Below are 25921 nucleotides of genomic sequence, written 5' to 3'. Positions count from 1 at the left end.
TGCAAAACCAAACTAGAGACTTTGCTCTGGAGACCGAATATGGCAACAGCAATTTCTATCCTCTAATAAGCAAAGCAGTGGCATCTGGTCATACAATGAAAGTATATCCTGATGTCTATCTATGAAGTCTATCTACATCCTGTTGGCATTTTCCTCAATTAGGATATACTTTTGAGGAGGCAAATCTCATCCAGCACATCAGCGTTCCATTTGTGGAAACAGGTCACGCTGCAAAAAAAGTGGAGTTAGATAGCCAAAGAAGATTGATGTTGTACATCAAAAACTCATTAATGGCTTCTGCTTCTGCATTCTCTGTCCCCACCAAATACAGGCAGAATTTCTTTTATACACAGTATAAAAGTGCAAATGCTTATTATGCATTTGCACTTTTATACTGTGTCACTCATTAACAATCTTCACACCATCTGCACTTTATTAACATAAAATAAAATATACTTTTTTTTTCCAGCACCCTCTCAATGCCATCCTTACCATTCATAAATTGTCATAATAAAAATATAATTTTATAAACATCTCACTTAAGCTCACATTTAGACTAATAAACCTAGATAATTTTAAATTAAAAATAATGTATTTTTGAAATAATAATGAAATACTTATCTAATGCAGTACAAAGGAAATATATATATATATATATATATATATATATATATATATATTCATCAATTCAGCCATCAACAGATTCCACATATTTTCTATGGTTCAGTCAGCATATTTTTATAAACAAGACAAAAAAAGGAGAAAGAAGGAATGCACAGTAAAAAATAATACAACATACAAATAATTAAACTTACGTCTTTTGTTTTTGTGCACCATATCCTATCATTAAAAGAAAGTGCACCGACTCTCCTTTTCACTTGAGGCACTTGTTCTCCTGGACAAAGGGGTGTTTCTGGTGGAAGTATGCCAGTAAGTTCCTACAAATAAAATAAAACAAAAGAAAAACACTGCTTACTGATTATTAAAAGAAAGGGTAATAAATATCAATTGTTATTTTATAGTGAAGGCGGCAAATACCTTTGAAACTCTTGATCACTGAGAGTAATTAGAAGTTTATGAAAATACAAAGCATTATGGGATGCTCTGAAATAAAACTAAGTGCACAAACACTGACAAGGAATGCATAAACAGAAGTTAGTCCAAGTCAGCTGAGGATTAAGTTCCATTAAGTCTTCCACGATGATGGGCATGAAAAGAGTAATCATAATGGGAGACTAACTATCCAAATATTGACTGGGTAGCAGTAACAGAAGGAACTTGAGGTCAAAGAGTGTTAGATTTGATTACAGTGTCAGTGAGTGTTTTTTCAGTTAAAGATGCAACTATTCTGCCTCTGGTTGGTGACAGTGATCATGTGATACTCAGTTGGGAAGTGACTAAGTTTATAATGTTTCATTCAGAAAAGGTTACATGCTGAACTACAAAGCAGGAAATTATGACCAACTGAGGAATATACTAACTTCAGCATAATGGTATTGGAATGCATGGGAAGCATTAAAAAAAATACTTAATGATGCAACATCAGAATGTGTCCCGAGAGTTTGAAGAATAAACAGGGTAGGAGTCAAACGAATGTGTAATCTTATTAAGCAAGAGATTTGTAAGAAATGGATAATGTGGAAGGAATACCATATGCATAAGGACGCCTATTTTGACGCCTGTTATAAAATTATATGCAGCAGACTAGAATAGTCACAACTGTTGTACGGAAAGCTGCCCGAGTATGAAATGAAACTGGCTCTGCAAGCTAAAGACAACCCACAATAATTCTATCGATATGCTGCAAGTAAAAGAAAGAATGAATATGAAAGAATAACTTCTGAATGCAGATGATGTGAGGGTGATAGATGTAAAAGAGATTGTTCAACTAATGAGTGCCCATTTTGCTAGAAGCTATCAGCCTGGTGTAGGCAACATTGAGTTTACTGGATGAAGAAACCCAGGTGTACAAAGAGGTGGTATTAGAGCTGTAGCACAAACTAAATAATAATTCAGCAAAAGGAACTGATGGAACAGCATGGGTACTAAAAGAGCATTCAGCTGAACTGGCTATTCCTTTGACCAGGCTATATAATTTGAGTCTCAGAACAGGGAAGATTCCACAGGAATGGAAAGAATGTATGGCAATCCCATTGTACAAGGGTGGTGCAAAGACCTAAGTATCCAACTATTGACCCAATCAGCATCTCAGAAGTGGTGGTGAGGATTTTGGAAAAAATTGGTTAGGGCTCACATTCAGAAATGGAGTGACAGTAAATCTCTACTATGCAATGAACAGCATGGGTTTAATAAAGGAAGGGCATGTTTCAGTAACTTGCTCACATTGTATAATAATGTGAGCAATGTTAACACTGAATTAGACAAGGGGGATGGATACTGATACATATGGATTTTGCTAAGGCTTTTGACAGAATTCAGCATGGAAGATTGTTGCATAAAGTAGATAATATGGAATTAGATTATAAACTATTGGCATGGATAAGAGGATGGCCGACTGACAGATATCAAAAATTGGTATATGGGGGATGTGAGTCTAAGGTACCATAGAGTGGTGTACCACAAGGATCAGACCTTGGTCCACTGTTATTCAATCTGTACATTACTGATATTGGGAGGGATATGACAGGCAACATAAAGCTATTTGCTGATGATGATGATGCAAATATATGTAGGATAATCAGGAATGTTGCTGATATGCAGTACTAGAAGATAATTTGAAAAGGCTGGAATTGTGGGCATGGGAAAAATGGATGTCAGTTAATGCAAAGTTGTGCACTTTGACATGATTAAATATCCAATGTCATATTATATTGGTGAGATTATGCTAGAAGAAACTGATCAAGCTAGGGATCTTGGAGTGTTAGTAGATAGCAAGCTGAAGTTAAGCAGCCATGTTGCAAAGATTGCAAATACAACTCAAAAGTTAATTGCAATGCTGAAATGAACTACTTTCACATGTAAAGATAAAGATGTTAATTTGCCTCTTTACAAGGACTTGATAAGACCTCACTTTGACTACTGTGCATAGGTGTGGTCTTCTGGTTTCCATTATGATTCTGATACGGTGGAGAGAGAGAGAGAGAGAGTGCAAAAGAAAGTGTTAAAAATGATATAAGGATTGTGGAATACTGATTACAAAGACAGACTGAGAATTTGTAGACTGCAGACACTAGCAAACAGGAGAAAGAGGGGTGATATGATTGAGACTTATAAACTCCTGAAAGGGTCATTGCAGGATTTCAGATGATGGAATTTTTCATTTTATGGAGGGTGACGAAAGGACAAGAGGACATCCTTGGAAGCTGAGAATGAATGCTGCTAAGAGGGGATGAGGGCTAGATTTTTTCTCTCATAAGGTGGTGCATGATTGGAATGGATTGCCATTGGATGTTGTTGTATGCAAGCAGTGTGAATGAATTTTAAAAAATAAGTATGATAGCTAGTGCATGTAGTATGTGGCATCCTTCGATGAGCCCCTGACTTCACTTTCCATAGTGTGAGTTACCCGCAGTCAACCCCTGTCTAAAAATATTAAATGGAAAATTCCAGAAATAAACAATTCATAAGTTTTAAATTGCATGCCGTTCTGAGTAATGTGATGAAATGTTGGTACGTTACCCGGGCGTGAATCATCCCTTTGTCCAGCATATTTGTGGTGTACTGTATACACTACCCACCCATTAGTCACTTAGTAATTGTCTCTGTTATCAGATCAATTCATGTATTGGAGTGCTTGTATTCAATAATCCTTATTTTACTTAATGATGGTTCCTAAGTGCAAGAGTAATGATGCTGGCAATTCAGATATGCCAAACTTAAGTGAAAAAGTTCTTGACTTCATAAGGGAAACAAACAAACAAAAATCATATACTGAGGTTGCTAAGATTCCAGTAACATAACTTTTATTACAGTATATTGTCATAATTGTTCTATTTTATTATTAGTTATTGTTGTTAATCCCTCACTGTGCCTAATTTATAAATTAAACTTTATCATAGGTATGTATGTATAGGAATATAGTACAGTGTGTGTGTGTGTGTGCGCGTGCACACACACACACACACACACACACACACACACACACACACACACACACACACACACACACAGTATCTGCAGTTTCAGGCATCTGCTGATTCTTGGAACATATCCCCCCCCCCCCTCTGCAGATAAGGGAGGGACTATTGTATCCACAATTATGCAAGGTAGAAAGCCAAGGAAATGATAATAATAATAATAAATAAATACTGTAGACAACTAATACATCCATGGATAATACAAATATATGTTATCATCATCAATATTTTTTTTTTTCAGTTTGTAAAAGGATAGAGTTCACTAGCCAGTTAAAATCTGTTTGCAGATCTCAGATTAAAATCTTTGCTTCAGGAAAAAACCTTCACTGTTTAAAAAGCGGTTACAGGCAAATTCATCGAAAAACAGTTAATCAAAAGACAATTCATCGAAAAAGCAATTCGCCGAATAAACAATTCGCCAAACGACAATTTAACTAATGGCAATTCGTCGAAAATGAAATTCATCGAATGACAATTCGTCGAAAATGCAATTGATCGAAAATTTTTCGATGAATTCTTTCATAATTCATCGAAAAGTCATTTTACTTGCAAAGTATTGTTTAAAAATCTTCAGTAACAATGCGGAACGTTACTCATGATACAGATAATATATTTAAGTGGTCATTGAAACGTAATAATTATTTTCTTACATTTCAGAGCATTTGATGTAAGTGTACATCCTGCTTCATTGTACAGTTAGCGATTTATCTGTAGAGAAGACAGGAGTACCACATCCACTTATCTCCCGAATAACCTCGAAAACATGTAATTGCAGTTAATAAGGGGAGGAATAGGCTAAGAAATTCGTTCTACCAAATTTTGTCACAATAAGTCTAGTCGATTGAAATTAAAAATTTCATTAAATTTCATCCAGCCAGAGTGAAATTGCTAATATCATTTAGGAACTTCTTTACGGAAATGTCATGATACAAGTGAACCATTACGAACTAAAACTGAACGGTGCATTCAGCTTCTTTTTCGAAAACTTCTGCGAATTGCACTAAGTCTGCGAGTTATTGCATACATAATTTCGACACTATTCTTTGTAGCCCTGAATATAGCTGAACTGAAAACTGGAAGGGTTCAACATTTTTTTGTAAAAATTTCAAATACGGAATCCAAATAAAATTTTTTCATTAATAAATGTAATAAATAAATTTACTGAACGTAAATTAGTATGCCTAATGCTGAGATGACTAGGCTTTTCCTCCTGGAAATAGGCAAATCGGACAAGAAAAACAATAAGAATCGATATTGTTCTGTAATTATTCCTTAGTAAAGCAGCACTGCTATGCCAACAATCATTATATTGAGGAGGATGAGGGAAAATAGTATTAATCATTAATATTACAACTGCTATTACTAATAATAATAAATTGATTCTTTGATGTAAATATTTTTCACAATATAATAATAAAATATACAGGAATTCAGAGTAAAAATATTGGGAAACTTGAAAAAAAATTCATTCCTGAAGATTTTTCAATCACGTTTCACTTATTTACTCCTGTTTCTGTTATTCCTCAACGACAGGAGAGCCACATGCACTTATCTCCCGAATAACCTCGAAAACAAGTAATTGCAGTTAATAAGGGGAGGAATAGCTAAGAATACTGAGGAGTATATGTGTGGGTATATTTCTGGGTTTTGAGGAGGTGATCGGTGCAGTTTGTTAAAAAATAAATAAAAGGTTAAAATATTCTCTAGGAAAGGAAAATAATAAAATAAGGAATGATGAATAAAGTGTCTTAAAAAACAAACCTGTAAACCTTTTAGAAGCATACTCATCTGGTGTTATATTTAGATGAGCAGCATAATAATAAATTTAGTTTAATCCTTTATCCAAGTGTGAGCAAACAAAGTTTGCGCCTGAAAGTATCTTCAGGACTGGGGGTAAGGTTGTACTCTAACCAAGTGAAAAATAAACTTTCAACATCTTTTTAGATGAGCAGCAGTTGGAAGTCTTATTCAACTTCTGAAGGATGCCAGTGGTCGGCAGATCACAGTTAGAAAACACAGTGCTAAAGGAAATTGGAATTGGATTGAGTTGTTTTGAATTAAGGAAGAAGCAATTGGCCTTAAATCCCTGTGTGTTTTTCCAATTCGGTTCGCATGTTTTTCGGCAAGAAAAAAAACCAAGTTTCAGAGAGGAAAACCTTTCATTCTTGTATGAGACAGGCTAACTCACCTTCAGGTTAAACGTCCTGATAAAGGCACTTGACATCCTTGATAAACGTAGGATGCTGAAGTCCTTTTCAGCAGTTTCATTCAATGAGCTGTAGAATTTTTCTCTTTTTGGTTTCTGCAGTTTTGTAGAAAATAAGTTTAGGATGGAGGACTTTTTTTTAAACATTCACGCCAAGTTTTTTTGTAGTCTTCCATTTTCCAAAGATGAGATGTTTCTTAAAGTTGATTTTTCTGTTTTGGAATTTTCGAATTGGTTCGAAAATATGGCTCAACAATGCGAACAAGGAGACGATTACGAGAGTGGCATACCTAAATATGCTAGAGAAATTTGTGTTTCCCCCAGATTGAGAATGTGTAGGGCCTCATTTTCCAACATGATGGAGCAACTCCACATTATGGCGACTGCACTTATCCTACTGCTTGTGGCCACCGCACAGTCCCGATTTGATCTCGATGGATTTCTTCTTTTGCATATATTTATATTTGTGTATAAATAATTAAGTAAAAGAGTTTTTTTTAAGGGGAAGGGGCGGAAAAATATGCTACTGCACGTGGCGACAAAATTTCTAGGACTGGTCCTGGGGCCAGTCCTGGTGAATATGTTTGAGGTAGATATTGAAATCTACAAGTCGTATATTGTATGTTGGATTTCATAAGCAGGTGCATTGTCCTGCAAAAGCAACATGCCTCTGCTTAGTTTCTCGAACCGATTTTCCTTCAGTACCTCCTTCAATTCCTTCAGAGCTGCTGTAGTTTCACCTTTCTTGAGGTACGGTAAGGATTACACCATCCATATCCTAAAAGACAATGGCAAGAACTTTTCCTGCTGACTGTTTGGTTAGAAACTTCTTTGGCCATTGAGAACCTTTGTGTCTCCACTCCATTGACTGTTGTTTGTTCTCCAGGTCATAGTGACGAAGCCATGTTTCATCAACGGTTAGAATATGAGCTAAAAAATTTCACAAGGATGAAATCCCTTTATGAAATGTTCTTTTAACATCTCAACTATACCCGCCTCAGTGGATATCATTCACTACAACCAGTATGCCCCGCCAAAAAATCGCTTTCCGAACGAAATAGGATAAATAGTAGGATAATAAAAAGATATATACCTCTCAAAATAATCCAAAACAAACCAAAAAAAAAAAAAAAAATTGCACACACATCTTCGCTCCCACACGCCTTATAATTCATTTTTTGGTGAACTGTATTTTCGATGAATTGTTGTTTTTCGATCAGTTGCGTTTCGATGAATTGTCTTTTCGATTAACTGCTCATTGGTGAATTGCTTTTTCGGGGAATTGTCTTTCGATGAATTGCTTTTTCAATAGACTGATTTTCGATGAATTGTTTATTCGGTGAATTGTTGTTAGATGAATTGCCTTCGATGAATTGTCTTTCAGTAAACTGTTTTTCGATGAACTCTCCGGACACCTAAAAAGCAGCTTTATTACAAATTAATAATAATGTAAGTGACAGAGCAAAATAAACAGAAGTACAGTTTTAGCTAATTTGTCTTGAAGTTTCACTGTGCATGATAACTGCCACCTCTGAGAACCATGATGGTGTTCTCACAATTGGTTATCTGATTAGTGAAGTGTGCATTAAAGAAGTTCCAATATTGTAAAAATAAAAATATCTAATCAGTAAGAGACAGACTAAGTCTCAAACTGCATTTGAGACTTGCATCTTAGCAGCATATTAAAAATCAGACAGACTCTGTCTCTTAGTGTCAAACTTTCTCATGTACTGCTTTCAACAAAACTATATAACGTATTTTTCGATAGATAATGTGCACCTAATGTATAAAGCGCACCCCAACATTTTCATCACTCCTTTTGATGTACAGATAACGCGTGCACCAACTAGCAGTAGAGTTAGGAAGTACAGACAGAGGAATTCTTTTAAAGAATTTAATTCTTTAAATTCTTTAAAAAAGAAAAATCTCACACATTATCGATCACTGGCAACTAGCAAAAGCACATGCGTTGCTACTAGCAACGCATGTGCTTTTGCTAGTTGCCAGTGGTCGATAATGTGTGGGCTGCATCGTTCTCTTGTAACTAGTTGCATCAACAATTGAAAGGCAGGTGTACATTGTGATCTTGCAGTAAATAAACCATTCAAAGACATTTTGCAGGCTAAGTGGGAAGACTGGATGATGAATGGCATCCATGAATATAACAAAACAAGGCAGCTAAAAAGAATGTCATATAAAGATATAGTTACGTGGATTGTAGAAAGTTGGACTGCTGTAAGTGAAAACTGTGTTAGAAATGGTTTCATTAAAGCACAAGGGAATGCAACGGTGTCCAGTGACAATGATTATGAAGCTGAAGAAATACCAAATGAAATTTTTAATGGAATTGATTCTTTCAATATTTAGTCTGATGAAGAATTTTTTGGATTTGAATAGTGTAATGTTCAATAAATATTAAGTAATACTTCTACCTTAATTTTGTTATTACATTTGATTTACCTCTCATACCTTTCAAATGTATACCGCGCATGTTCATTTTTAACGAATTTAGATTTTTTTGTATAGATAATGCGCACGTTATCTATAAAAAAATACGGTAGTTATTTTTTGAAAACTGGAGCAATGAGGTGATCACAGCTGACACATACATATGCAAAATACTTGTGGTCTGAAAAAGATAAGTTGTGCTCTTGCTTGGCAACAAAGCAATCAAGAAGTAGAATGAAAGTCACTTTTAGTTCATATTAGTTTATCTTACACGTCTTATACAGATATTGTGTTTTGGTCTCTTGAATACAAATAGGTTACTTTAACATTTCAGCATCAAAATTATCTAATAATTTCACGAGGCATTTTCAGAATTCAGGATATACTAATATATATATATATCTATAGTATAATAAGCATAGTTTTTTACTGAGTCTGGTATATCATATTATAATGTACTATATTTAGATCACCTTTAGTCCCATTATGATACCACACACACAAACACATACACACAAAAAAGAAAAATCTTTTTAAATCAGTTAAAAGAAAGGCAAACCAAGAAAATTAGAACCAGGAGAATTAGAAACTTTTTTGTGATGTGTTGTGTCAATGGCAAATTGCCATGAAACTTCTCACAACTTCATGATAATAACCATAGCATAAATCCATCATCCTATAATAATATTTACAAATTATTCCCAGACACTACCTTATTTTCCCTATTATAAATATAATTATAACATTATCATAGCTGTTGCCAACTAAATGTTAAGATGGCTAAAAATAAACAACTGTTTTCTCACTTTTGTTATTTAGGCAAAATATAATACTTACAGAAATGAAAATGGGTAAGCATGAAATTCTGACAGAAAACAAACACACTTCTTTTAAAAATTAAAAGTATATTTTTAAATAAACATTATCCTAATAAAAATAACATAGCAACAAACTGAAACTTGGGCACTATAACTATCAGAATGTCTAGATAAAAGCCCCATAGCAATGCTATTCTAAATAAAATCCACAGTAGTAAACTGAACTATTACTATGATCTCTCCAACTTCACCATAGTGAGAGTCAACAGTATTAATTTATCCTTAAAATCTGCATTTCACAAATGACTTCTTTAATATTTTATCAAGTTTTACTAGATACTGAATGCAATTAATTAAAAAAAGTTTGCAAAAGAGAACTATTCATACCCCTTCCTTCAAGCAGAGTATTTTCAGTTCTTCTGTTTTTTTTCTAAGAAGTTCTTCAAGCGTTTCTTTACGAGCCTTTAATGCTACCAACATTTCTAGTTGTGCTGCCTTACTTTCCTCGTTTATATCATCTAAATAAAATGTGACAAATATTAAACATTTTAATTTAAGAAAGATTTTTAAAATTCAAATATAATTACCCACAGCTTATGATGAAATATGCAATATTGAAATTACATAATTTGTGGATTTCAGTCAATAAACCATTGTGGCTAAGCTGCATATAACTATTGAAATCAAGGGATATTTATCTATCTTGCAAAAGGCATAACCACAGGTGGTTTTAGGCACAGTCAATCACTGTAAAGGTTTTAATTAAAACGTTCATGCAGCAAACATTACCTCAGCAGCAAAAAAAAAAAAAAAAAACAGATAAATTCTAAAAATTCATGCCAAAGATAATGATTTTATTGAAATAAGAGAATGACAACCTCAGGATTCATCATATAACTCACACAATGCATCTCTTTAAATTTATTCCTTGTCAATGTATTCATCAAGCAATCAATTGCATTTACTTGATATCACCTTGAAAAAAAAATCTACTACCTCACTCCTTGCATGCCACACCTCTATTCAATTTTTAGGGGATGGTCTCATAGTACCCCTCCCTCCCCTCCATGCACTGAAAAATCTATTACCCCATAAAATCTTTTCACTTACTTATACATTTCTATCATATCTATTCATCACCACCTTTTCCTGACTGCATCAAAAATCCATTAATCATTATTCATTATCAATAAATACTCTATAGCCCTGATATAATCTTGCTTATACTTTCTCTATTTAACTTGCATTTCTCCAAAATTCAATCATATCTATGGCAAGTAGTCTTCCTGATCCATTAATTTCTTCTTCTTACTGCAGAGATCTTTTGTTGTGCTTAATGTTTTTACAATGAATTCTGTAACTTCAACTCCTTGTCCACAATCATATCATGATCCCTTGGTGTCCCTACTACTTATAGTAGAGTTTCATCAATATAACGAATAACATGTAATGATTTCAATCCAAAATACAAAGCCTTACCAACCAGTTCAGTGTTGCGAGTAAGATGATACTTAACTGGTTGGCATCCATTCTTCTGTTGCCACATGTTTAAAGGAAATGTGCTATGGAACTGAACATCCCATTAACCTGGTTGTAATAGGTCAAGTTCCTAATGAATGGATGATGGTTGAATGGAAGTATCAAACTATAGTCCAGTTTGTATTTCTTTTGTGGTTGTTAAGGTTTTAGAAAAAAAGTGAAACTCATCATCATTCTCATCTGTTTAGGATGGGTTGAGTGTTCCATGGTTTTTTTTTTTTTCCCCCTCCATTGGGTTCTGTCCTCTGCAAGCCTTGCCATCTGTTGGAATGAGGTCAAGCCTGAGTGGATCATCAATGCTTCAATGCCATCTTCTCGGTCTTACTCTGCTTCAGTCGCCTCCAACTCTTCTATAAAAGAAGGACATAAGGCAACCTTTCTTGGCACATCCTGGATATGTGCCCAAACTACTGTAACTGTCTTTTATGTCGCCTATTTTGGATGTTATCAGTGTAACCCAACTCTTCCTTTACTTTGCCTTTGGACTGGAATTTGTTCAGGGACATTCCTGTTTTATTAACCTGAACACTTTTTATAATAGAGTAACAAGAGCAGTGGATAAAGGCATTTGATAGAGCACCACATGACAAGTTAGTACTGTATTTAAGTGCAATATATGAGCTGGGTCATCAGGTTAGTGGACTGGATAGGTAATTAGCTTTCTGATAAACAGGACTTAAAAAATTCTGTACTGACTCACCAGTCAGGTAAATATCTAATTAGTTAGATATTAGCCTGGATATACTACCTTGGTCACTAATATATCCTGGATCTGGTCAATTTATAAGCTTTTATTATTGCTATGGTTAATTTTAACTCCTGTATAACTACCAGGGTTGAAGTAAATATGTTAATTACTTATGTATTGGTGTTTATTGGTCATGAAGAAAAAATGCATGCCTTTATTTTTTTATTTATTAATGACACTACTTTTTCTTTCTTTTTCACTTCTAATGTTTTTGTCTTGAATTCTTCTTCCTCTTTTCAGCCATTTTGTGTCTACTGCTAGACAAAGGCCTCCTCCAGCTCCTTCCACCTTTCTCTATTCTTGGCAATGGTTGACCAATTTTCCCTAATAAAATTTGACAATTCATAACTCCACCTTCTTTTAGGATGTCCTCGGCCTCATTTCCCTTCTTTTGGAATCCAGTTTTTTAGTATGGTGGTCCATTACTCATCTTCTCTTCTGGATATATGTCCAGCCCATTTCCATTTTAGTCTCTTGTGGCGAAGAATGATGTCAGTGATACGGTCTGGCTTCTTATCTTTTAATGTGATTCCTAGCATCAGCATCTTCATTTTTCTTTGAGTTGTTGCTAGTTTATTTGTCAGTGCTTTTGTTAGAGACCAAGTTTCACAACCATATGTGATGACTGGAAACATACACTGGTTAAATGTTTTCCTTTTAAAGAGAGTGGGACATTGTTTTGAAAAATACTTTTCAATTTCTGAATGCACTCCAGGCAAGTTGAACTGTTCTATTTATTTCCTTTTGGAGTTGACAGTTTAGATCAATAAGATGACCTAAATATGTATATGAAGAGACTCTTTCCAAGAAATTGTTTTCTATTATTATGTTTTTTTGGTGTTACAAAATGATTAAACATGATTTCAGTTTTTTCTGTTTATTTTTAGATAATTAGTTAGTTTTTTAGTTAATTGATCATATTCATGCAGTAAAAAAATAATAGAAAAAGCAGAAGAAAATCAATTACCTCTATGTTTAGCCTTTATTGGTTATGAAAAAGCATTTGATTCCATCAAAACTAATGCAATAATCAAAGCACTCCAGAATCAGGGAGTTCCTGGAGAATATATGGACCTCCTGCAGGCAATACTGCAATGCAACAATCCAACTTCACATGAGTAGCAATCAAATATCAATTGAAAAAGGTGTCCAACAAGGAGACTATCGCCCAAAATCTTTACAGCAGTTCTTCAAGAAATATTTAACAATATAAACTGGACAAACTTTGGTATGAAAATTAATAACAGAAACTTAACCTAAGATATGCTGATGATATCATAATTTTTGCAAACACCCCAGAAGACCTTAATATAATGATCAAAGACCTATATCATGAAAACAGAAAAGTTGTCTTGAATTACTTACAGAAAAAAAGCAGTTTCTTCTCTGCCATTATAAATAAATATTGGAAGCATTCAGTATAATAAGAAACCCTTAATAAAGTAAAACCTTTAGGTCTAGACATCTACTGTATTAGTGCATTCCTGAATTCTGATTGGCTCAGAAACAATATGATGTCACACGACATGGTGGCAACTCAAAAAACAATAAAAAAAACATTTAAGTTAGAATCAACAAAAAGAATAGTTTGGGAAAATGAATACTTCTTTTTCAACTTTCCAAGATTTAATACCCACTATTAATGGTCAAATTTTACATATTCCATCGCTGGGTAAGAAATAAACTAATTACCACCATCCACTAAGTGTATATATTTTTGTTAAAACAATAAAAGATAAAACAATGATTGTGTATCCTGATCCTCTTATTTGGCTACATACCATTACAATAAAATCAGTGATAATCAACAAAATAGGTATTTGTAATGACCAGTATTCCTCAACAGATGCGATAGTATTTGTATGTTTACTAACCTATTTACAAGATAAAATATCAAAATGTGAAACAGAATAAGCATTGCATAAATGAAACTGTTGATTAAAACCAAAACTCCTCCTCCTTTTTTTTTTTACTTAAAAACTAAAAATTCTAACTCATCGTGTATGAACAGAGAAGTGCATTTTTCAATCCCTGGATATCAGTTGTATATTGGGGGGAGCAGTATCAGAGTAGAAGTTACAAGTGGAGTCTCACAGCGTTCAGTACTGGGACCATTACTGTTGAATGTGTACATCAATGATAGTTTCACTGATGTGAAGTCTTCCTGTCACTGTCATATAGAAAGATATTCAGTGGTTCATAGAGGAGGCTTGGGATGGCTATTAGTAAGAGTGCTGATGCAGCTTTTCAAGAAGATTTGAATAAGTTGGAAAGGTGGGCAAATTAATGGGAATAATTGGAATTTTTTTACATGTCAGGTTTTGAAATATGGGATCAACAGATGGGATGTTCCATACTCACTTGGCAGAAGAAGTGGAGGAAGCAAGGAATCTTTGAAGTGATTGTGAACAGAAATTTAAAGTTCTGAGGACAGTGACCAGGAGAGATAAAGTGGTGGTGGTTAGGATTCCATTGTAATAAAGTGCTCAGATCTGGGATTTCAGCTGTATTTACACTGGAGACATTTTTTGTGGATGAACAAGGGAAAGAAACACGGGCAGAGGACATTCCTGGAAGTTGCAAAATGAAGTGGAGTGGTTTAAGCTGTGGATGAGCTCAAAGAGAAGTACAATACTGTTGTCTAAGGCTCTGTAAGGTGGACATCCCATGATGAATCTTATGACTCCATGGAGATTTCGAATAATAATACTGTTCATGACACTATTTCTGGTATAATACCACAATGAAAAGATGTGAAGTAATAATTGTTTTCTTCTACTAGTTTCTTGAGCACTATGCACTCTGGCAAAATAATAAAGATATTTTTAATTTGAAAACAAAAAGCAGCAGAATGATTTTACTACATAAATTGGGTGATAGAACTATTGTTAATCTGATGGCGCATATCATGTTGAGATATCATACATGGATATCTGATATGATATCCATATATCCAGGTCAGCAGCCTCTGTATACAAAATAGTACAAGTAGACTAATCATGAAAGATATTTCACATACAACTTTGTTTGCTTATACCTGGGGAAAGGATTAAAGCAAGAATGATTTTCTGTCTAGTATAATTTATTTTTCAATTTTTATTATAACCAAGTGAAATCTACTTTGATACTGAACAAACGAGGATGGGCTGGCAATTTGGGATTTAGCCGACCAAATTGTATTCTTATTGGTTAAACCAAAATAAAAAATGATGGTACAACACGACAAAATTTCATGCCGGCTGAGGCATCGCCCGGTTGAACAAGGCCCCCGTTGTTTTCACCAGGGAACCAGGGCGAACAGCGAAAAGTCAGCTACTGGAACAAATCTGAAAACAAACCCCAACTCAACATCACCAGAGTTAAAGATCGGTACTATCAACGTAAGAAGCCTGAATGGCAAAGAAATGGAGCTAGCTGAGGAATTAGATAAGTACCAGATCGACATAATAGGGGTGACTGAAACAAAAAAGACCAAAACTGGTGAGATCTTTCTGAGCAATAAATACAAAATGTTATATTCAGGCAATGACAATCAAGGAAAAGAAGGAGTAGCCATAGTATTCAACACAAAATACGAGGCTAATCTTCTTGAATGGCAGTCAGTCTCAAGTAGAGTAATGTGGGCAAATATCAGAATGGGGAACTGGACAATGAGACTTATTTGTGCCTATGGTCCCACAGAAGGTTCTACTAAGGTAGAAGTGGAGGAATTTTTTGAGGCTTTAGAAAAAGCAACTGACACAATGAAAAAGGAAAAGTTGGTCCTTGTTGTGAATCTAAATAGCAGAGTAGGAAATGATTGTGAGACATACAAAAATATTTTGGGAAAATTTGGAGAAAAGAGCAAAGCTAATAATAATGGCAAATATCTGTTGGATTTCTGCTCAGGACATGGACTGGTTATTACTAACACCATGTTCCAACATAAAAATGTGCACAAATTCACATGGAGAGAAGAGACTAGGAATAAGAAAAGTCTCATTGACTATGTTATTGTTGATAGTGATGTTTTCTCCCTGGTGCAGGACACCAAAGTGTACAGAGGATTTGAAATTGGAAGTGATCACTATTTAGTCTTGAGCAGGATAAAATTGAATTTCATATCGAAAAGAATAACATGTACGAAAGTTTTAAAGCGAATAAAAGTTGAGCAGCTCTCAGATGTGAACTGTAGACTAAAATACAGAAAGATTATTGAAAAGAAAATGAAAGAGTTTGAGAACAGGAATCAAACCTTAGAGATTCAGTGGCAAACTCTGAAGAAAACATTGATTGATTCTGCCAGAGAGGCATGTGGTGAGGTTGTGTGCAAGGATAAAAAAATCAGAACTCCCTGGTGGACACAGGAAGTTAAAGAGGCAGTGAAGGAAAAGAAGAAAGCATATCAAAAGTTCCTGGCAAATAAGTCAGGTTTTACTCTTACAGAATACAGAGACAAATGTAAGAATGCTAAACATTGTGTAAAACTAGCTAAACAAAAGTCATGGGAGGACTTTGGCAAGAATATAGAAAATAAATATCAAGAAGGTGGCAAAATATTCTGGAGGTTGTTGAAGAAGCTTAGGAATGGAGGAAAGAGTGCTGTAAAAGAAGTTAGAGATGATAAAGGTGACATGAAAACAGGAGAAAAAGATATCCTTGAAGTATGGAGTAATTACTTTGAAAAACTGCTAAATGAAACAAGCAGTGATGACAGCATAGTGATAAAAAACACTGACCAGGAATGCAGTCAGGAATACATATCAATACTTGAAGTAGAAAAAGCCATCAAAGGCTTGAAATGTGGAAAGGCAGCAGGAGTAGATGATATTCAACCAGAAATGCTGAAGTATGGTGGTATAAAAGTCTTACAGTGGCTGCACTGCATAGTTCAGAAAGCCTGGACAGAGGGACGAATTCCCGATGATTGGAGTAGAGCTCTCATAGTACCCATATATAAAAAGGGAAATAAAACTGCATGTGAGAATTACAGAGGTATTTCCCTACTGAGTGTTCCTGGCAAGATCTATGCAAGTATACTTGAGAAACGGTTGAGAAGAATTGTGGAAGGAAAGTTTGGTGAAGAACAAGCTGGATTCAGGCCAAATAGAGGCTGTCAGGATCAGATCTTCACTTTATGACAAATAGTCGAGAAAGCATGGGAATACAACAAAGATCTGTATTTAAGTTTTGTCGATTTGGAAAAGGCATATGACAAGGTGCCAAGAGAGAAGCTATTCAATACGCTGCAGTTATATGGTGTCAATGGGGCATTATATCAAGCAATACTTAGTCTTTATTTGAGTTGTAAGTCAACAGTTAGAATTGAAGGAAGTACAGGAAGATGGTTTAATGTTAAATCTGGTGTGAGACAAGGATGTACATTATCTATATGGATCACATTATGAAGGAATGTGGTATTAAACCTGATATCAAAATTGGAGATGTTAATGTCAGCTCTTTGCTTTATGCAGATGATGTTATACTTCTAAATAAATCCGCTACAAGTCTGCAAGATTATCTGACTAAATTGAATAGCTGTTGTAATAGATATGGTATGAAGGTCAGCATTAAAAAGACAAAGACAATGAAAATAGGCAGAATCATTGAAAATGTCAACTGCGTTGTGAATGGAGAACCTGTGGAACAAGTAAAACATTTCAGCTACTTAGGCACGATTTTTACTGAAGATGGTAAATTAAATATAGAAATAGACAACAGAATCAGCAAAGCTGGTATGGTGGGAAGTCAATTGAATAAATTCATATGGAATAAGAAAGAAATACGTCTGAACACTAAATCAGCTGTATACAAGCAGTGTTCAAACCAGTTTTAACTTATGGATCTGAGAGCTGGGTCAGAAGTAAAACACTTAACCAAAGACTAGAGACCGCAGATATGAGAGTCCTGAGAAAGATTAGAGGCGTCAGCATGAACAGATGGCATCAATGGCAATATCATATTAAAAATGAGGATATCAGGAAAGAACTTGACATTGTCAGCATCCAGGAATGCGTTAGCAGAGCTAATCTCAGGTGGTATGGTCACTTAAATAGAATGAGAGAGGAAAGATTAGCAAAACAAGTGTTCTCTGCCAGGTTGGCAGGAAAACGACCCAAAGGAAGACCAAGATATAGGTGGATTGATACGGTACAAAGTGCCTTAGACGATAGAAATATAAGATCTGATAATGTTGGAGTCTTGACTAGTAACGACTGATTTGGAGGAAAATTGTAGATAGGAAGTTAGTAATGATGTAATTTTTTCATGTAGTACTGTCATATCCTGTACACCCCTTGAGGGTACATGGCAGGAATTTGATGATGATGATGATGATGAAATAGTAGATTCCTGGATCAGCAATAGCTGATCCAGGAATCTAGTAATATGGTGATAGATCATTTTACTCTTGTACATGGAAAATATGTCTTCTGAATTGATTTAACCTCAGTATCTTCCTGAATCTAGTTCCCACTAATGAGACTTAAAGGTCCTGATAGCAATTCTATGTATATTGCATAACAATATACATGTCCAAAAGGAAGAGTGCTTTGCATTATGAAATACCAAGGCAACTGATGTGATGTCCAACAGCCTCTACCTAGCAATAGACTAGTCATGATGATAGTTCATGAGCAACCTCTGTTTACACCTTCGTAAAGAATTGAAACAGGAATTTTTTTTTGTCTAGTATAATTCATTTTCAGTTGAAAAGCCCTTATAAAGGTCTTAAATGGAATGCAAACCCAAGTCTTTCCAACCAAATGTGCTATGAAGGTTCTTTGGGAGTTTTCCACAAATCTTTTATTTTCCCAAATCTCAATGCACTGTTGGTCTGCCCCTCAGGGTTGCAGTTACAGAGACCACCCACCAGGATAGATTTTTCCATTGAGGATTGATAAATGGACTGGTATTCTAGCATATTCCTCTACTAAATCAATAATCAGTTTCTAACAAAGTTAAACAATCATGCTCCAAATGCATTTCATTCTATTCTTCTCAAAGATGCTCCATATGGTTCAGATTAGGACTGTTCTTGGCCAATCTACTTTACACAACCTACTATTTCTTCAAATCATATTGAAACAACCATTGCAATATGACAAATGACAGTACAACAGCATGTTGATATGCAACTGATTCATTTCTATAGAACTTCTATAGTATAGACCAGCGGTCGGCAACCTGCGGCTCTTTGAATGAATAATTGTGGCTCTTTTCGTTATCAAACAATCTATTTTTTAATAATGCAAAATGAATGTTATTTATTAAATAAAAACTAAAAACCCTAAATATAGCATTTGCAATAAATTACGGACATTTTACATTAAGTCAAGGATATTTTACAATTGAAAATAGTACATGCGATGTTGAAAAATTTAATACTTTCATGTTTGAACTCTTTGAAATCATACGTGATAATCCTTCTTTACATTCGTCTTGGATTATCGTGGATAATGCAATAATTCATAAACCCACTGATTTGTCAAATATTTGTTTTAATTATTCATGCCAATTAAAATTACTTAAGTTATGTTTTATGTTGTTTTAATTTATTAAACCAAATACGTCACGCTAGGTTAGCACATGTAGTGCTTGCCTGTCTGAATGCGCCCATTGTCTTCGCATATAGTGCAGGTGTGGTCTGTAAATCTGCTCATTTTGTTAAGATAAGTAAAAGTTTTGTTGTGGACGTTGCAGTGCATTCGTTTATTGGTAATTGTGTTAGGTAACGTGAATATTGTAACATTAAATTAAATATTAACAAAATAAAAATATTTTTATAGTATTTAAAATGTCAGCAAAGAAGAGAAAGATAGAACAAGAAAATCGGGAGTTTAAAAGCGAATGGACCGAAACCTACGCATTTGTAGCAAATACAGCAGGATTTCCAATGTGTTTAATATGCCATGAAAAGCTTTCAAACAATAAAAAATCAAATATATTAAGACATTTTTTAAATAAACACGATACATTTGACAAAGCATATCCACTGGGAGATGAAAGAAAAAAAGGCAGTAGAAGAGCTACAATGCAAAGTAAACTCAACTAAACGTTCATTTTCCAAATGGATAAAAGCATCAAGAAATACAACTATTGCTAGTTTTGTGGCCGCTCAAGAAGTTGTTAAACGAGGAAAACCTTTTAAGGATGGCGAATATGTGAAAGAATGTTTTATTAAAATGTCCGAATTTCTCTTCTGCGATTTTAAAAACAAAGCAGAAATAATTACAAAAATAAAAGACATGCCATTATCTGCTAAGATTGTAAGGGACAGAACTATAAGAATGGCAGAAGATATAACAAATCAACAGGTTACAGATCTAAATTCAACACCAGGATTCTCCATTGCCTGTGACGAATCATGTGATGTGGATGACATTGCACAGATTGTACTTATTTATAGATATGTAAACTCTCAGGGACTTCAAGAAGAATTACTCGATATACTGCCACTTACAGGACAAACTCGTGGAGAAGACATTGAATCTGCCTGTTACCACTTGCTTGAAAAGTAAGGGTATTAATATTAACAAAATAATATCTATTGCGACCGATGGGGTGCCAAGCATGAAAGATACAAAAAAAGGTTTTGTTTCTTTATTTAAAAAACAAATTTTGCATGATGTGTTTTCCTTTCACTGCATAATCCATCAAGAGATACTTTGTGCACAAACTTTTCCAAAAGAGATAACAGTAGTGATGGATTTGGTTGTAGAAATTGTTAACAAAATAATGGCAAGATTGCTACATCATCGGCAATTTTGTGAACTTCTTAAAGAAATCAATTGTGAATATTCCGATCTTCTTTTGCATAACAGAATAAGAAGGCTTTCCAGATGTGCAGTGCTGATGCGATTTGCCACCAGCATTTGAGAGGTTAAGTTGTTTCTAAGACAAAAAGACCCTGAATATGCACAGTTAGAAGATACTCATTGGTTACAAAAATTCTACTTTATGGTGGATATGACTTCCCATTTAAACGTACTAAATAAGAAACTACAAGGAAAGGGAAATACAGCAGTTTTGCTTTTAGAAGAAGTGATTTCGTTTGCACAAAATTATATTTGTTTGCAGCAGACTTAGAGAAAGGCACATTATTACATTTTCCTACGTTGAAGAAATATCAACAAGAAAAAGCTGATAATTCCATAAATTTAACCTTTTTCAAAGAAATTGTGGTAAATATGCGATCCGAATTTAATGGGAGATTTGAGGAATTTAGAAAGAACAAGGCAACTATGTCATTTTTATTGCGACCACTTGAAAATTAATCCTGCCGAATTAAATTTTTCACCTTTTGCTGGAATTGATGAGGCTGCATTTCAACTTGAGTTAGAGGACCTGAAAACCAAGGATTTGTGGAATTCAAAATTTAGAAATCTTGAAGCTGATCTGGAGGCGTTGGAAAGACAAAAATCTACCCTTGCAATATAGCACAAATGGTCTGAAATAGAAGATCTTAAACAGCAAGATCAGATTGTATTTGACATGTGGAATTGTTTACCGGACACTTACATTCAGTTAAAAACATACTCATTTGGACTTCTATCGATTTTCGGATCGACATATTTCTGCGAGCAAATATTTGCTAATATGAATTTTATTTAAGTAAGTTGAGATTGCTATAAGTAAGATGAGAAACCAACTAAACAACGCGAGTCTTTCGTCATGTTTGAAAATGAAAATTACGATTTATTCGCAGCATATTGAGAAACTATCCCAAGAAGTTCAACAGCAAAAGTTGCACTAAGAAGATATTTTAAATTAAAAAAATTAAAGAAATAGGTATGTTATTGGATTTTATACATATGTTTTTGTAAGGAGGAGGAAATCTTTGTTTTATTATTTAATATTTAAAAATATCATATAATTTCGTATGATATGACCATACAAATTGTTTAGTATATTAATATAATATTTGACGTTTACTTTCTCCATACACTTCAACAAAGGATCACAATCCAAACCAGCATCATAAAAACCACTACCATTACATTTTTAACAAAGGGATGATGGATGACACACACTGGTTAATAACTTTCTCCCAGCAGCTACATTATCCAGTATCTGATTTGAAGAGTAACATGATGGGCTGAGGTCTATTCGCATCTATAGCATGCTCCATTTACACTATGGTATCTAACAGCTACAGTCTAAAGGTAGAGAATTGCATGCTAAAAGCATGCAATTCTCTACCTTTAAACATTGCTGTATATGGCATGGTACTGGTAAGCAGCACTCCAAAAAATTAGGAGTATCTATATAATTTTTACAACACAGTGTTCATCAAGAGAAGATACAATTACATGAAAATTAAGTTACTGGTTCATTTATGGCATATTCTACATCTAATTATGGAATTTACAGTATATAGAAAGGACAAATATCAACAAAGTTTATTAACTTACAGTCTATTTTAAGTGTTGGCAAACTCTGTGAACTATCACTTCTACTTAATGCAGGATTGGAGTCGGTGGAACAAAGGGAATGTGCACTTTGTGATAATTCAGCTGCAATTTCTCCTAAGCTGCGTGATACTGACTGATTCTGTGGAGAAAAAATTCCTTAATGCATACATATTTAAAGTTATGGATTAACACGCACCCACTTTCAAATTGATTATTTGTGAATAATAATTTTTCAAAAAATATTATAAATGATGATGGAATGTAGTTTTCATATAAAGTTTAACAAACTGCATACAAAAGCTAATTAAATACTGAACATTCATTTATTATGCCAATAAACTATTGCTTTCTTTAATATTTTATATAATTATTGTGCATGTACTTTAGCTTGGTAAGCTCAAGTAAATCAGTCCAGCTAGCTGATGAACAGTGTCTCCACTTTCCAATCAAAAAAAAAAAAAAAAAAAAGTTCAAATCCCACTGTAGCACAATCGTTTTAGACAAAAATTGTCATAACCCAGTACAAGATCACGACCTCACTTACTGGAGGTGTGAAGTGGCTTAAATAAGTTCCGTGTTTGGTTTCTAAAGAAGACTTTGATTACTACATCTCAGAAAACCCACAATACTATTGCATCATAGATTTATAACTTTTTGTGAATTGGACTTGCACATAAATACACACACACACACACTTCCAGAAAAATCCGTGTAAATGAAAACTGTGTAAAAAAAGAATACGGTACATATGGGAAAAATAGAAGAATAGTTCCAGTGAAAAACCTGATACGAACAATAAGTTATTTTAAAACAAAACATGAAAATCATTGAATAAAATACTATTTAATTTTAATGGAATATTTTTTTATTTTAAATACTTATTTAATGTATATGCATATGTATCTTCCGTAAAGAAAATAGTATAGTCACTAATAAAACAGAAATTCGAAAATCCCAAATAATACACCTGCGCATATGGTTAGTTATTAAATTTTATTCGCCGTCACTTTCTGATAGTAGCCACATTCTTTTGTGTAAGACTGAAATTAAATCACTTCCATCACTTCAAACACTTTGGCCATCCTGTTCATACTGCAATAGAGAAATATTTTCTTCAGTAAAAGGAACTAAATTAGCACTAATTTTCAATAATTCTGAAGGTTGATTTTTTTTTTACCGCAATTAATTGTTGATATCCTGTTTTGACTAGATCTTTGTATAATTCTTCATATTGCACCATACAAGATTTCAGTTCACGTTTAAACTGTTTAGCTCGTTCAGTATTTGGATCATGTGTAAGAAAATGACTTTGCAATCTACTAGCCATTTGAAGCCCTTCTTTAATTAATCTTGCAGTGAGTGGATTCTCTTCATCATCACTTTTTTCTTTTTCACATATTTTGACCAAGTAGCTTTCCAGCATGCATTTAAAGTTGATGGTTTCAATTCTGATAATGCCAACTTAGCAAGTCTGATGCAACTCAAAACAGAAAATTTCTTCCACACATCAGTAGATTATTCTTATCTAGTTTATCCAAAATGTATTGGAATGTTCTTATTTAGTAAGTTTTGAAAGTAGCGAAAATGGTTGTATTAATGATGTTATATTAGGTGGCAGGAAACAAAATTCCACATTTGGGAAATTTTGTTATCCACATCTAAAACAGGATGGCCAGGCGCATTGTTTATAATCAATAAAACTTTAAAGTCCAGATTCCCCCCCCCCCCCCCCCAACCAAATAGCGTTTAATTTCTGGAACAAAACATTGAACCATTCATTAAAAATTTCTTTTGTAACCCAACCTTTTTTGTTTGTCTTCCAGGGCACTGATAATGTGTTAAAATCCACACCTTTCATTGCCTTACCCATGGTCTTAGACACGAACTGTGTTGTATGAACAAAACACAAGATGTGTAACCATTTCAAATTGTTAACAAGAAATGATTGTTTAGCAACACCTTAACTCTTAAGCAGCTTTATTTAGGTGGGCCTCCCGTAACGGACCAATTTAACTTCGAGGAAGCAGCATAGCACCCTTCTGCCTCCAGGAACCAACGACAAGTGAATATAAAGGATCATCTGTCAGCTTAACTTCGGGGAACCATAACTACAAAAATCGATTTTTTTGTTGTCGCCACAATTGTTTACATTCTGTAGCTCAGAGTAATTCCTGATATTTAAAACATCAAGGGGAGTTCTCCAAAATTCAAGTTTAAGTACATATGTACCGTTCTAGGAAATGATAATTATAATGGAAATACCTATTTATCAGAACTGAATCCAAACAGAAATTTTAAAAATAAGCACCATTTGAACAATGTTAAATCAAAATATTTATTTCATTAAATTAATATCATTTATTAATACATAGTAAAGTTTAATGGTATAACTAACACCGAGTCAAAAATACATTTATTAAACTCCCTAATATTTCACTAGTTTTCTACCCAGCATCTTCAGAGTACTGTGATAACTGTGAAAGGCACACAGCACTAAACGAAGTAATTGTAGAAACAATTTAAATTGTAACTGACACCTGTCCTTATGTGGCACCCTCTATGGGCCAGATAACTATAGAGTTAATTCAGAAAAGTCCAGATATTAGTTCTTAAAATGATAATCTCCCAGATCTTTGGTAAATTAATGCAACCCTACTTTGTTGAGGTGGCGGAGAGTGCTTCATAGTTGATGCCGATTCTAAGAATAGCTTCTCAGACTTGTAATGACTTCTATATAATAGAGATGTTTTCCTCCATCTAATCCTATGTGAAAGAGCAGATGATCTTGGATGTCATTTTTATGTTCTTCAAGGTGTATATTAACTGATCTACCAGTCTGTCCAAAGTAGACTAACTTGCAGTACAAGGAACTTTATACACTCCTGAATGTGCAAGGGGATGTAGCTGATCTATAGGATAATGTATAAAAGCAGTTAAATGAAAGGTTTGAAAGTGGTATGAAGATTCCGTTTGCATCTGCCCCCATTCCCCAACCCATCCCTGGGGACAGATGTAATATTTATCTCTTTTATATGGGCTGTAGCCATTAGCTAAAAAGGTGTTGTGAAGATCCTGAAGCTCAGTTCTCAAGGCTGTGTCATTTGAACAAATAGCCTTAGCTTGGTAAGTAAGAGCTCTGAGAATGCCATACTGTTGGGAAGGGTGGTAGTGTGATTGTTTATGCAAATACCTACCAGTATGAGTAGGTTTTCTTGCAGACAGAGAAGTATAATGAGAGATTAGCAAGTCGAGTCACTAGTGTGTCTAAAAAGGAGAGACTATTGTTACTTCATTTTTTTTATGGTGAGGTTTATTTTAAGATGTTGGCTGTTAAGATGCCAAAAATGTACCTAACGTTCTTGACCATGAGGCCAAACAGCAGACACATCATCATCAACATAGCACAGCCAAACTGTTGGTTGTTGTGTGGCTGTGTTGAGAGCTTGGTTTTCAAAATGCTTCATATTTCATTCAACCAACTACTTTTATACATTCTCCTAAAGATCCACTACATCCTCTTGAACATCCAGGAGTGTATAAAATTCCTTGTACTGCAAGTTAGTCTACTTTGGACAGACTGGTAGATCAGTTAACATACACCTTGAAGAACGTAAACATCACAGCTGAGATCATCTGTGTAGCAAGTTGGGATTGGCAGACTATGCTTTGGATTC

At 34.3% G+C, this 25921-nt stretch overlaps 1 protein-coding gene across 4 annotated transcripts in view; it reads right to left on the bottom strand.

Annotated features, from left to right (window-relative positions):
- Positions 1-25921, bottom strand: part of LOC150106534 (uncharacterized) — a 355589-nt gene that overhangs the window by 60737 nt on the left and 268931 nt on the right. For all 4 annotated transcript variants that reach the window (XM_090393178.1, XM_090393180.1, XM_090393177.1 and 1 more), the window contains exons 13-15: positions 22248-22386; positions 9957-10087; positions 816-938 (exon numbers count right to left, since the gene is read on the bottom strand). In XM_090393178.1, the coding sequence (XP_090249304.1) occupies positions 816-938; positions 9957-10087; positions 22248-22386 (393 nt within the window). The remainder of the gene's footprint in view (positions 1-815; positions 939-9956; positions 10088-22247; positions 22387-25921) is intronic.

This window comes from Typopeltis vanoorti, chromosome 5 (assembly GCF_054136105.1).
Source record: "Typopeltis vanoorti isolate ZY-2024b chromosome 5, IOZ_Tvanoo_1.0, whole genome shotgun sequence".
Lineage (NCBI taxonomy): Eukaryota > Metazoa > Arthropoda > Arachnida > Uropygi > Thelyphonidae > Typopeltis > Typopeltis vanoorti.
The sequence above is the reverse complement of the archived record's forward strand: the minus strand, read 5'-3'. Positions and strand labels throughout refer to the sequence as shown.